Genomic DNA, 13335 nt, shown 5'->3' on the forward strand with positions numbered 1-13335 from the left:
TCTGGCCCCCTACTCCCGTACCCCCCAAATACACGAGCACACTTCAAATCTTCTAATTTAGACATTTTTTTCGTTATAAGTTCTCTGTTGTCTAACTTATTATCTTCCTACAACTGTGCTGTGACTTCATTGTCTGTCTCTGTTGCTCACCTCAGTTGTCTTGTTTCTCTTTTCCATTGCCTGTCTCTGTTGCTCTCCTTTATTGTCTCTGTTGTTTCTCTCTTCCATTGCCTGTCTCTGTTGCTCTCCTTCATTGTCTGTCTCTGTTGTTGCTCTCCCCTCCTCTGTCTGTCTGTTGTTGCTCTCCCCTTCACTGTCTGTCTCTGTTGTTGCTCTCCTTCACTGTCTGTCTCTGTTGTTGCTCTCCTTCACTGTCTGTCTCTGTTGTTGCTCTCCTTCACTGTCTGTCTCTGTTGTTGCTCTCCTTCACTGTCTGTCTCTGTTGTTGCTCTCCTTCACTGTCTGTCTCTGTTGTTGCTCTCCTTCACTGTCTGTCTCTGTTGTTGCTCTCCTTCACTGTCTGTCTCTGTTGTTGCTCTCCTTCACTGTCTGTCTCTGTTGTTGCTCTCCTTCACTGTCTGTCTCTGTTGTTGCTCTCCTTCACTGTCTGTCTCTGTTGTTGCTCTCCTTCACTGTCTGTCTCTGTTGTTGCTCTCCTTCACTGTCTGTCTCTGTTGTTGCTCTCCTTCACTGTCTGTCTCTGTTGTTGCTCTCCTTCACTGTCTGTCTCTGTTGTTGCTCTCCTTCACTGTCTGTCTCTGTTGTTGCTCTCCTTCACTGTCTGTCTCTGTTGTTGCTCTCCTTCACTGTCTGTCTCTGTTGTTGCTCTCCTTCACTGTCTGTCTCTGTTGTTGCTCTCCTTCACTGTCTGTCTCTGTTGTTGCTCTCCTTCACTGTCTGTCTCTGTTGTTGCTCTCCTTCACTGTCTGTCTCTGTTGTTGCTCTCCTTCACTGTCTGTCTCTGTTGTTGCTCTCCTTCACTGTCTGTCTCTGTTGTTGCTCTCCTTCACTGTCTGTCTCTGTTGTTGCTCTCCTTCACTGTCTGTCTCTGTTGTTGCTCTCCTTCACTGTCTGTCTCTGTTGTTGCTCTCCTTCACTGTCTGTCTCTGTTGTTGCTCTCCTTCACTGTCTGTCTCTGTTGTTGCTCTCCTTCACTGTCTGTCTCTGTTGTTGCTCTCCTTCACTGTCTGTCTCTGTTGTTGCTCTCCTTCACTGTCTGTCTCTGTTGTTGCTCTCCTTCACTGTCTGTCTCTGTTGTTGCTCTCCTTCACTGTCTGTCTCTGTTGTTGCTCTCCTTCACTGTCTGTCTCTGTTGTTGCTCTCCTTCACTGTCTGTCTCTGTTGTTGCTCTCCTTCACTGTCTGTCTCTGTTGTTGCTCTCCTTCACTGTCTGTCTCTGTTGTTGCTCTCCTTCACTGTCTGTCTCTGTTGTTGCTCTCCTTCACTGTCTGTCTCTGTTGTTGCTCTCCTTCATTGTCTGTCTCTGTTGTTGCTCTCCTTCATTGTCTGTCTCTGTTGTTGCTCTCCTTCATTGTCTGTCTCTGTTGTTGCTCTCCTTCATTGTCTGTCTCTGTTGTTGCTCTCCTTCATTGTCTGTCTCTGTTGTTGCTCTCCTTCATTGTCTGTCTCTGTTGTTGCTCTCCTTCATTGTCTGTCTCTGTTGTTGCTCTCCTTCATTGTCTGTCTCTGTTGTTGCTCTCCTTCATTGTCTGTCTCTGTTGTTGCTCTCCTTCATTGTCTGTCTCTGTTGTTGCTCTCCTTCATTGTCTGTCTCTGTTGTTGCTCTCCTTCATTGTCTGTCTCTGTTGTTGCTCTCCTTCATTGTCTGTCTCTGTTGTTGCTCTCCTTCATTGTCTGTCTCTGTTGTTGCTCTCCTTCATTGTCTGTCTCTGTTGTTGCTCTCCTTCATTGTCTGTCTCTGTTGTTGCTCTCCTTCATTGTCTGTCTCTGTTGTTGCTCTCCTTCATTGTCTGTCTCTGTTGTTGCTCTCCTTCATTGTCTGTCTCTGTTGTTGCTCTCCTTCATTGTCTGTCTCTGTTGTTGCTCTCCTTCATTGTCTGTCTCTGTTGTTGCTCTCCTTCATTGTCTGTCTCTGTTGTTGCTCTCCTTCATTGTCTGTCTCTGTTGTTGCTCTTCATTGTCTGTCTCTGTTGTTGCTCTCCTTCATTGTCTGTCTCTGTTGTTGCTCTCCTTCATTGTCTGTCTCTGTTGTTGCTCTCCTTCATTGTCTGTCTCTGTTGTTGCTCTCCTTCATTGTCTGTCTCTGTTGTTGCTCTCCTTCATTGTCTGTCTCTGTTGTTGCTCTCCTTCATTGTCTGTCTCTGTTGTTGCTCTCCTTCATTGTCTGTCTCTGTTGTTGCTCTCCTTCATTGTCTGTCTCTGTTGTTGCTCTCCTTCATTGTCTGTCTCTGTTGTTGCTCTCCTTCACTGTCTGTCTGTTGTTGCTCTCCCCTCCTCTGTCTGTCTGTTGTTGCTCTCCCCTCCTCTGTCTGTCTGTTGTTGTCTGTCTCTGTTGCTCACTTCAGTTGTTGTTTATGGCATCAGAACACTCCTGATCTGCCCATGTTTTAGCATAAAAAACAACAATAATTTCTAATTGAGATAAATGTTTCAAGTAATCCTGAGATTGAAATAATATCGCACAGCCCTATAAGGACAATTAATTTAAAATTGCCCAAATGCAGCAACAGTGGGTGTTTTCACACACACTGGTCTGAACATTTTCATTTTTCAGCTAGTGCACATGTTTCTTTTCACTCTGATCCAAATGCCAAACCACTGACAGGGCGTCATGTTACCATGATGCCATGTTACCATGATGCCATGTTACCATGACGACTGAAAAACATGTGCTCTTAAAGTCTCGCATTTTACTGTCTTCACGCCACACCGCAGCTCCGATTTCCCAAGCTGAAAAAAAAATAAAAGCAGCCCCAGGTCCGACGCTACTAGTACCTAGCCATCGAGCCACCTAACTCATCTCTGTGTGCGCGTGTCACTGACACACATAGACTGATGGACGGGCTGACGCTACCCCCCCACTGATCACTCTGACAGATCGATCTACCACTACTGTTGTAAACAAAAGAAAAAACAAAGTCCTGCACTCAGCACCTTACCCATTTTGGCCCTTTTTTGGAACATGGCGCCAATATTTTGGGACAAAGTAGCAGCAGATTTCTTGCGTTTTCTGTCTTTATCTTCTTTTTTCCCCATTTTCTCTTCTATCCAGGGCTACCGCGTGACGTCACCGTACCGTGAGATTTTGTTAGGCGCCATATTGGAAGACCAAGTACATGCACTCACAATATAAATAGACTAGGTCAGAATTGCAAAAAGGGGCTTAAATAAGGAGTTGCAGGCATTTGTGAGTAAAAGTTGGCAAACAAACTTTACTAAATGTATTTTTTGCGCTGAATCCATTTTTGCTGTTTGCCAAGCTGTATCTCATACGTGGAGCCCAGTAGAGGGCACATTTGCATATAATTTGCATATTTTGAGTATTTCAATATAAAACTCTTCAATGTTGTACAGTATGAAAAAAGTAAAATAGCAGAAAGTTGCATATACCTCTTGGCTAAATAAGTACCAAATTTGGCTTCAATTGGGTGAAAGGAACTCTCAAAAACATACTTTAGGTAGTGTGTGTGGTCCAAATTACCATATTAAATTATAAAATTCGTGGTCTTGAGTTTATAGACTATATAATAGACTATATAAAGGGTAATTCTTTCTGCTGAATCCATTTAGGCAGTCTTTTTATTTGTAACTCAGTAGAGTGGCAGTCTCATAGGCTAAAAAAATAAACAAATTTCTCAGCTCTGGCTCAAAAATAAAATCTTAAATTGCGACAGAAGATTTATTGGGTACAGAAAACAAACATAGGCTAATATTTAAAATACATAATATTTATCTCAGAATATTTTTGGTGAACACTGAACTTTTTATCCATTTTTTTAAAATATATATATATATATATATATATATATATATATATATATATTTATTTTTATTTTTTTTTGGTCTTTTTTGCCTTTATGTAGGACATTTAGAGGGCGAGAGGAAATGATTGGGAGAGAGAGATGGGGAAGGATCGGGAAATGACCTTGGGTCAGACTCAAACCTGGGTCCCCGGATTTATGTTACGGCATCCCAGCCAACCAAGCCACGGCGCGTCCAGAACTTTGATTTTTTTTTTTTACTTGAATGCATCCATATAGGAACATCAAAATCATATGTACATAAATGATCTGTAACTATGTAATGTAACTAGGGTGATGGTTTAACATATAAACATATATTAACATAAAACTATAAACAACAACATGACAAGATTCTCCAATATGACTAATTTTCACAAAACAGCAAAAATACCACAGACTGTGATGTTCTTACAATCTGACAGACTTCATGGATGATCTTACCGACAGAAATATTTCAAATGCTACCAAAAATGTTGGCTTATATAGCTCTTTGGATAGAGTTTTATGGTGATGAACTAGGGCTGGGCGATATGGAGGAAAAACATATCTCGATTTCTTCTATATCTCGATATATGATATATATCTCGATATTTTCAAATCCCCTAAATAAATAAAAAAAAACTAAAACTTCTGCTAGTAGGGACAGAACTGTATCAGTTTTTAAACTGCTGTGGGACAAAACTGTCTGTGCTGCTGCTCCGCAGTAAGATGTTTGCCTACTGCAGCATGGGCGATCGAAGCACGGGCAGTCTGAGTGAAGTCGCTGGAGTAGCCAACCGAAGGCATGCAGTGGAAATATGTGAAAACGCAATCAAGTAAATGCTACTGCACAATATTAAATGCTACTTATCTTTCAACTAACAGTGTTTTGAGGTGTTACAGAGTGATAGGGTGACCAAACCTCTGTAATTCCAAAAAGTAATTTTTTTTCTCGATTAATTCGACATCTCAAAATCCATATCAAGATACTTGTCCATCTCGATACATCTTAAATATCAATATATTGCCCAGCCCTATGATTAGCAATATTTAAACACTGTATAGAAATAGAAATGATGGCAAAAAGTGATTTTATTTTGAATTAAAGTTCTTGTGGATAAGTTTGAAGTTAATTTACAAACTCTGATGTGATGGCAACAGTTTCCTTGCATCCTCAATGAAATAACTCAGGAATGTAAGATTTTCTATTTGTCTGCTTGAAATATAGGGATAAAAGAAGACATATTCAGGACAACAATAAGAAATGAAAGTGCAATTGTCCTTGTCACATACAAGTACCATAATTCTCACTACAAATAAACCTCCTAGACTTGATCATTATTGTTGTACATGATGTAAAATAAAAAAAAACGGAATTTACTGAAATTTTAGAGGTTGTCTTAGATTTTGTGCTCTACAGACTTCCACATAAGAGATACAGCTTGGCAAACAGCAAAAATGGATTCAGCACAAAAAATACTTTTAGAAAAGTTTGTTTGCCAACTTTTACTCAAAAATGCCTGGGGGTGTCACATTATCTGAAAATCGACCTAGTCTAAAAACAAAGTACGAGCGAGAGTAAAGTGACACGATGGCTGATAATTCTGGTTATGTGAGTACATTACCAGCTGCAGAAAGAGCACGGTATGTGGAGAAACTGGCTGTGACTGATGGGTTTGACCCATATGATAAGACTCAGGGCAAGGGAGAATGGATTTTTTTATTTCATAATTTATTTTTAATTTACTACTTATCTGTTTTTATTTATATATATTTGAATTATTTGGACATGGGGAAAAACTATATTTAAAATCCAAAGAGGGATGGAGGGAGGAAAATTAAAACAAAAGAAAGAAATGAAATATAGAGTAGAGTATATTTGATAAAATTAAGGATGTTTTTATTCAGTAAACATTTAAAAAATGTTCTACAACACTCTAGCCTAGTGACTTACCAGTAACAAAACAGACTTGAAGTATTCAGATCCGCTCTGCATAAAGCAGCTAAATCCTCTCTCTGTCTCCTGGCAGAAAGCTCCTTGGTTTGCTTGTGTCTCAATCACAGCTGGTATTCTGTAGAAAGACTTCTTTTCACCTTTCCCATCAGCTTTGTTAGAACCCTAACACACCACAAAAGTTTACCATTGTAGGTTTTTGATGAACCAAGTGCCTCGTGAGTTCACATACCGCACGCTGCCGTTATTTCCCCCTAATCACGAGTTTGTTGGTCTTCCAATATGGCGCAGGGTTTGTTTACTTCCGGTTTCGGGTGACGTCAGTGAAAGGGGTCTAATGGGGGCATTACCGCCACCCACTGGATTGGGGTGTAAAGCAGTCTGAACAAAATGTGTAAACATAAACATAGGATAAATGAACCTAACTCGTCCTCACTTAGTCTACTTTTCTTTTTTGATTAGTCTGGATTTGATATTGTAAATTTAAATGTGAATCAATGTATATTCATCGGACATGAACAAATCTTGAGTAATCTTGAGGGGCGTGTGTGTCCGGGGAGAGGGGGGCGATGTCGCGGGGGGATCGAACGAACCCTCCGATCCCCCCTGGCTACGGGCCAGATTAGAGTAGAAAAATATAAAGTACAGACACTTGGTACATTTTATGTCTGTGGTTTTTAAATTGTTTGTTTTTGGATTATGCTTCATTTTTGTGGCTACTGCCTCAGAGTATGAGTGTGTGTGTGTGTGTATGGGTCTGTCTTAGAAACTGGGTACTGTGGGGGTACCCTACTAAATATACTCACAGTCAATAAACTATACGGTTTTGAATGGTGATGTTGGTTTTAATTTGAAATAAAATGATGAAAGAAATAATACAGATAAAACTAATATCTGTAATGTGAATATTCAGAATTTGGCAAAAATTCTTCAAATTTGTGGAAAAATGGCAGCTTGATCTGGTACATAATAAATGGTTGACTACATTGCATTCCCTTAAAAAGGTTGTAGTCCACTGAAAAGTCTACAGTTATCACTAATTGTATTTTAAGTTATAACTTTATACACCTAAGGATTGGTGCGCTCACAGAATAATCATAACCGTAATAAAACATCATGCAAAATATTTGATCATCATTGTAACTCCATTTTCCGCATACCCAAAACTAATACGATCGTGTGTTTTGATCTAAATGGAAAGCCTCAGGGTCAAGGTCACTACCTCACCAAAAGTAGTAACTTAATAAATCACCAAGATGGCGCCGCGGATGGTTGCCTTGGTACTTCGCTCTCTCGTACTTTCTACGTTTTTGTGTATTTGTTGTGTTTTTTGCGCTTCTTCTCTGGTCACATACTCCAGAGAAGAACTCATAAACATTGGAATAACCACCAGTAAAGTTTTTTCATCAGTTTTCATCGATCCGGAAAGTTTTCCAGAGCTACTTGTTGGAGGAGCAACAGCTCTCTATGGTCTCCGCCGAGGACGCCAGAGACACCGGGGCAAGCCGGCACACTCATCAGGCTGAGGCAGCGGGGGTTTTGCACTGCTTACTTACTTACGCCTCTTCGTCCCCGGTGGGACATAAGGCCGCCACAAACTGCTTCCACCATAGCCTATCTCTAGCCCTATGTTGTGCCTCTCCTAAGGTAAGATGGTTCTCCGCGAGTTCTGATGTTATTGTGCGACGCCATGTTGTTCTTGGCCTCCCAGGTTTTCTCTTTCCAGGAGGAGTCCACCTTAGGGCTATCTTGGCGGTACGGTCAGGCTCCATACGGAGGACATGCCCCAGCCACCTCATACGCCTGCACTTGATATCATCCATAAGGCATCTGGTCTTCGTCGCCTTGAAGAGGTCTTTGTTACTTATTACGTTCGGCCAGTAGATACCGCATATTCTTCTAAGGCACCTGTTGTTAAAAGCATCTAGGCGCTTCATATCACACTGCACTGCACTCCCATCTATTCACCTGGCTAACGTCTGCTCTCTGGCCAACAAGATGGATGAACTGCTGCTCCTCAACACAATCAACATGGATTTAACAGATCTGCTGCTTTGTGCTTCACCGAAACCTGGCTCGGTGAGCACATCCCGGACACTTCTCTTCACCTGCCTGGATTTCTCCTGCACCGAGCAGACCACGAAATGGAGCTCACAGGGAAAATAAGGGGAGGCGGAGTCTGCTTTTACATTAATGAAGGTTGGTGTACTGATGTCACGGTTCTAAACAAATCATGCAGTCCTCATCTGGAGACATTATTCATAAACTGCAAACCGTTTTATGCTCTGCGAGAGTTTTCCTCGTTTATTCTGGTTGGAGTCTACATCCCCCCTCAGGCGTGTGTTACTGAGGCGTTACAACAACTGGCTGACCAGATAAACAACGTGGAGAAAAAACACCCGGACCCTTTGCTCATTGTTTTGGGGGACTTTAACAGAGCAAACCTCAGCCATGAACTGCCAAAATATAAACAGCACATTAAGTGTCCCACCAGGGACACTAACACACTGGACCATTGTTACACTGTTTTAAAGGACTCATACCACTCTGTCCCCCATGCAGCCTTGGGACTATCTGATCACTGCATTGTTCATCTTATCCCGACCTACAGGCAGAAGCTGAAATCTGCTAAGCCTGTGGTAAAGACGGTGAGGAGATGGTCCGATGAGGCGAAAGTGGAACTACAAGCCTGCTTTGACTGCACTGATTGGAGTGTTTTTGAGGCTGCAGCTTCAGACTTGCATGAACTGACTGATACCGTGACATCTTGCATCAGTTTTTGTGAGGATGTGTGTGTGCCCACCAAGACCTTCTGCACACACAACAACAAACTCTGGTTCACTGCAAAACTCAGGCAGCTTCACCAGACCAAGGAGAAGGCCTACAGAAGTGGGGACAGAGTCCTGTACAAACAGGCGAGAAACACACTGATGAAAGAGGTGAAAGCAGAAAAGAGGAGCTATGCTGAAAGGATCAAAAACAGCCTTTCAGCCAACGATCCGGTGTCAGTGTGGAGAGGCCTGAAGACATCACCAACTACAGGAGACCATCCCTCAACACTGCAATGAACCATCAACTGGCTGACGAGTTGAATGTGTTTTACTGCAGATTTGACACATTCACACCTCTCCCCCCCTCAGACATTAAAGACCCATTTACACCCCCTGCTATTCTGCCTCCTCTCGCCTCTGACCCCACACCAGCAGTCAAGATCTGTGAAGAGGATGTTTGTCAGCTTTTTAGCAGACAAAAGATCAGGAGAGCACCCGGCCCAGATGGTGTGTCACCCTCCTGTCTGAAGGTCTGTGCTGATCAGCTGGCCCCCATCTTCACCCAGATCTTCAATAGATCCCTGGAGCTGTGTGAAGTCCCCTCATGCTTCAAACGCTCCACAGTAATCCCGGTTCCCAAGAAAACCATCATCACAGGACTGAATGACTACAGGCCTGTAGCCCTCACATCTGTAGTCATGAAGTCCTTTGAGAGACTGGTGTTGTCACACCTGAAGGACATCACAGACCCCCTGCTGGACCCCCTGCAGTTTGCCTACTGGGCAAACAGGTCAGCAGATGATGCAATCAATATGGGACTACACTACATCCTGCAACACCTTGACTCTGCAGGGACATATGCCAGGATCCTGTTCGTGGACTTCAGTTCGGCGTTCAACACCATCGTTCCAGATATCCTTCACACCAAGCTCACCCAGCTCACTGTGCCCTCCTCCACCTGCCAGTGGATTATAAACTTCCTGACTGACAGGAAGCAGCAGGTGAGGCTGGGGAGCATCACATCCAGCACCCAAACTATCAGCACTGGTGCCCCCCAGGGGTGTGTGCTCTCCCCACTGCTCTTCTCCCTTTACACCAATGACTGCACCTCAAGAGACCCGTCTGTTAAACTCCTGAAATTTGCAGATGACACAACGGTCATCTGCCTCATCCGAGATGGTGACGAGTCTGCATACAGATGGGAGGTTGAACGGCTGGTCTGTTGGTGTGGTCAGAACAATCTGGAGCTGAACACACTCAAAACTGTGGAGATGACAGTGGACTTTAGGAGGAGCCCCCCCACCCTGCCGCCCATCAACATCACCAACAACATTGTGACTGCTGTTGAAACCTTCAGGTTTCTGGGTTCCACAATCTCCCGGGACCTGAAGTGGGAAACCAACACAGTCACTATCATCAAAAAGGCTCAGCAGAGGTCGTACTTTCTGCGCCAGCTCAGGAAGCTCAACCTGTCTAAGGAGCTGCTGACACAATTCTACTCTGCCACCATTCAGTCTGTTCTCTGCTCTTCCATCACTGTTTGGTTTGGATTGGTCACCAAACAGGACAAGAACAGACTGTAACGGACAATAAGGTCTGCAGAGAAAATTATTGGTGTCAGCCTGCCTTCCATCCAAGACCTGTACCTGTCCAGAGTCAGGAAATGGGCAGGTAACATCTCTGCAGACCCATCACACCAGTGGCAGCTGGTAGTCTTTCAAACAGGGGAGGCTGGTCGGTTACGATATTTCCAGATTTTAAAAGAAAAAACATCAATTTTGCCCATACTCTTGCCTCTGATCTGGCTGATTGTTGGCAGCATCACAAACTGTGAAATAACAGGTCCTTTTGGCCCATTAGCCTACTGTCCAATATACATGATGGTGGTGTTGGGGGGGTATATTTTAACATTTTATTTTTAAAAATTGTGGCATGTTGTTTAAAAATTGATCATTATTGAAAGCAGCTCTTTGTCAGGAACCTCAGCAGTAGAGCTGGGTGCCACACATTTCATTCAATGACACTTTCCCTATATTTTACTTATTTTGACTGAGAAATGTTTTATTGACAATTTTGATAACCCTTCACTTTTAATCCAGGTCTGTAGTGTGAAATGTTCTCAGCTGTGTTTTTGTTTAAAAATGTTTTCCAAATTGTAGCTGTGTTTAATTCGTATCCAGAAAATATATATATTCCAATATAATATACTCAGCATAAACATTTTAAATAGATTCTATATTTTTGGTCCATCCATGACATATTACTAAAGTAGCCTATTTACTGTTGTTGATGTGGGTCACTTGCTGTTAGCCAATTCACTTTCTCGTACCAGGAGAGCTGAAAGGAATGAGTATTATTCCCTACCTTTTTCACCAAGTCAATTTGAGGCGTTGGTCTACCCTGCTCTTTAATTTTAATTTTTTCCTCGAAAGGAAGACTGGCAAATGGCTTCGCCAAAATTAAATCAGCAATGCTTGGCATCCGTGCGCAGCTTTCTTGCTAGCTGACTAGCCCCCTCAAGTTCAAGTTCAGTCACTCAAATAAATGAAATTTCTGGAACTAAGATAGCAAACTTGACAACACTATATTTACACTTTATTTACAATAAAAATATATACAAACTAAAAAAGCTGGTAGAAACCGTATGTAATGAATGAAATCGAAATGTAAGCTGATCTCTAACAATACACCACAGCAGACATGTGGACTCGAGTCATGTGACTTGGACTCGAGTCAGACTCGAGTCACCATTTTGACGACTTGAGACTTGAAATCCCTAGATGAGGAATGACTTGCAACTCGACTCGGACTTGCACGCTGTTGACTCGAGACTTGACTTGGACTTGACAGTTTTAGCTTGCAATGACTTGGTGTATCAGGTATAAATATTCTTTCCCCCCCCCCCCTCGATTTTGAAAGCACGCAACTTGGATCTGGAGGATTCCGCTGAACATTCTGAAATTCACAACAACTGTTTATTCTACTTTATTATACAGCTCTCTAGAATGTTCCCAGGGCTTCATTCTCACATTCTGGCCAGAGCCCTAGAGGACTCTGATTCTGGCTACATCGTCACAACGTTCTGTGTTTACTGAGGCTACCGGTATTTTAGCGAGTGTTTAGTGAATGCATTGTGGTCTAGCTAAACTGCTTAAGGGAACATCCTGGCTGGCTTGTATTAAACATTATACTGTGTATAAACAAATATGTTCAGATTAAATGAACTCAGACTTTGATATTGAAAATGATAAAAACATGTTAATGTCTACATGATTAAAAACAGAAAACAAGTAGGCCTACTAATTTTACTTTTTTTTTTTCTTGTTTAGATTTGCAGAATATCTGAAGAACAAGATCATCCCAAGTGAGACAGAGCAGCCGTCCATTTCTGGATTCCTTACTGCAAAAGATACACAGTACAATGCTACCCACCCACAACAAAAAGCCATCACAAATTCAATACTAACAGATTTGGTCATTGGATGCAACATCCCTCTCTCAGTAGTGGAGAACAGATATTTCTGGAATTTTTTGTCAGTTAGTTGGTCTCTCTCACACACACAAACGTACTCAAGTCACGTTGTATTGTGTTAAAGGCATGTCATGTTGTATGTTGGGACAGTGCCTAACTTCAGAAGGAAAACCATTCTTTGATTCTAAAAGTACACAGATCATCTGTTAGCTTGGACTTTGAGTTTCATGTCTTAAAATGCACATGAAAAGCATTTTTATGTGAAAAATGACATGAATGAAATGAAAAGAAAATGATTTTTGTTACACAGTACCAGTACTAGTTTTGTTTAGAATTTTGTTTTAATTTCTCACTAATTTTCCAATAAAAAATTTAAGGAAATGGTCATACTTTCACTCATTCTCACACCCTTAGCCTCAGATGTACACTGACTCACTCAAACTAAACTCACTGAAAATTTAGGATGCTTTACTAACATTAACTAACTAATCATTGTCTCCTCTGAGATTCTTTGATTGTCTTGGGGCACAAGCTCTAAAACATTTTAAAACGGAAAAGAATGGGTGTACTGTAGTTACTTGTGCTGACTCTAATGTCAATCATTGACATTACATTACATTTAGCAGACATTTTTATCCAAGGTGACTGGCAAAGGAGGACATACACTGCAGTGTGGAGAGGTAATACATTTGTGATCAGAAATGTGTTGATTGCCTGTAGAATAAATGGTGACTTGTTAGGGACTTGGAAAAAAATGAGACTTGGACTTGGACTTGACTTGGCTTGGGTAGGACTTGGACTTGGACTTGAGTTGGTCAAAAGTGCCTTGACTTGTGACTTGACTCGGACTTGAGTGGTAGGACTTGAGACTTACTTGTGACTTGCACATTAGTGACTTTGTCCCACCTCTGCACCACAGCACTTGCGAATCCGCATGGGACTGAACTGAGATTCACCGCTGCCTGTCTATAGTTGAAACGAGCTGTCAATCAAAAAAAATATCCGGCCACTTTCACCAATCACCAGTCTCCTCACGGAAATTGCCATGTCCCTCCCACTGTGAGGCTCGGAGTCCATGGGCGGGCATTTTCGCAGTATTTGTCCAATAACCGTCTTGCATTTTGAGATTGAAAAGCGCATAGCTCCCAAATGCCATTGAAGTCCACTGAGGCTGGG

General features: G+C 42.1%; 1 protein-coding gene across 1 annotated transcript in view; it reads left to right on the forward strand.

Annotated features, from left to right (window-relative positions):
- The window catches only part of LOC132895378 (polyunsaturated fatty acid 5-lipoxygenase-like), a 30073-nt gene extending 17712 nt beyond the window's left edge, over positions 1 to 12361 (forward strand). Inside the window, exon 14 of the mRNA XM_060935925.1 lies at positions 12017 to 12361. Coding sequence (XP_060791908.1) covers positions 12017 to 12055 — 39 coding nt within the window. The 3' untranslated portion in view covers positions 12056 to 12361. The remainder of the gene's footprint in view (positions 1 to 12016) is intronic.
- Positions 12362 to 13335: the final 974 nt, after the last annotated feature.

This window comes from Neoarius graeffei, chromosome 12 (assembly GCF_027579695.1).
Source record: "Neoarius graeffei isolate fNeoGra1 chromosome 12, fNeoGra1.pri, whole genome shotgun sequence".
Lineage (NCBI taxonomy): Eukaryota > Metazoa > Chordata > Actinopteri > Siluriformes > Ariidae > Neoarius > Neoarius graeffei.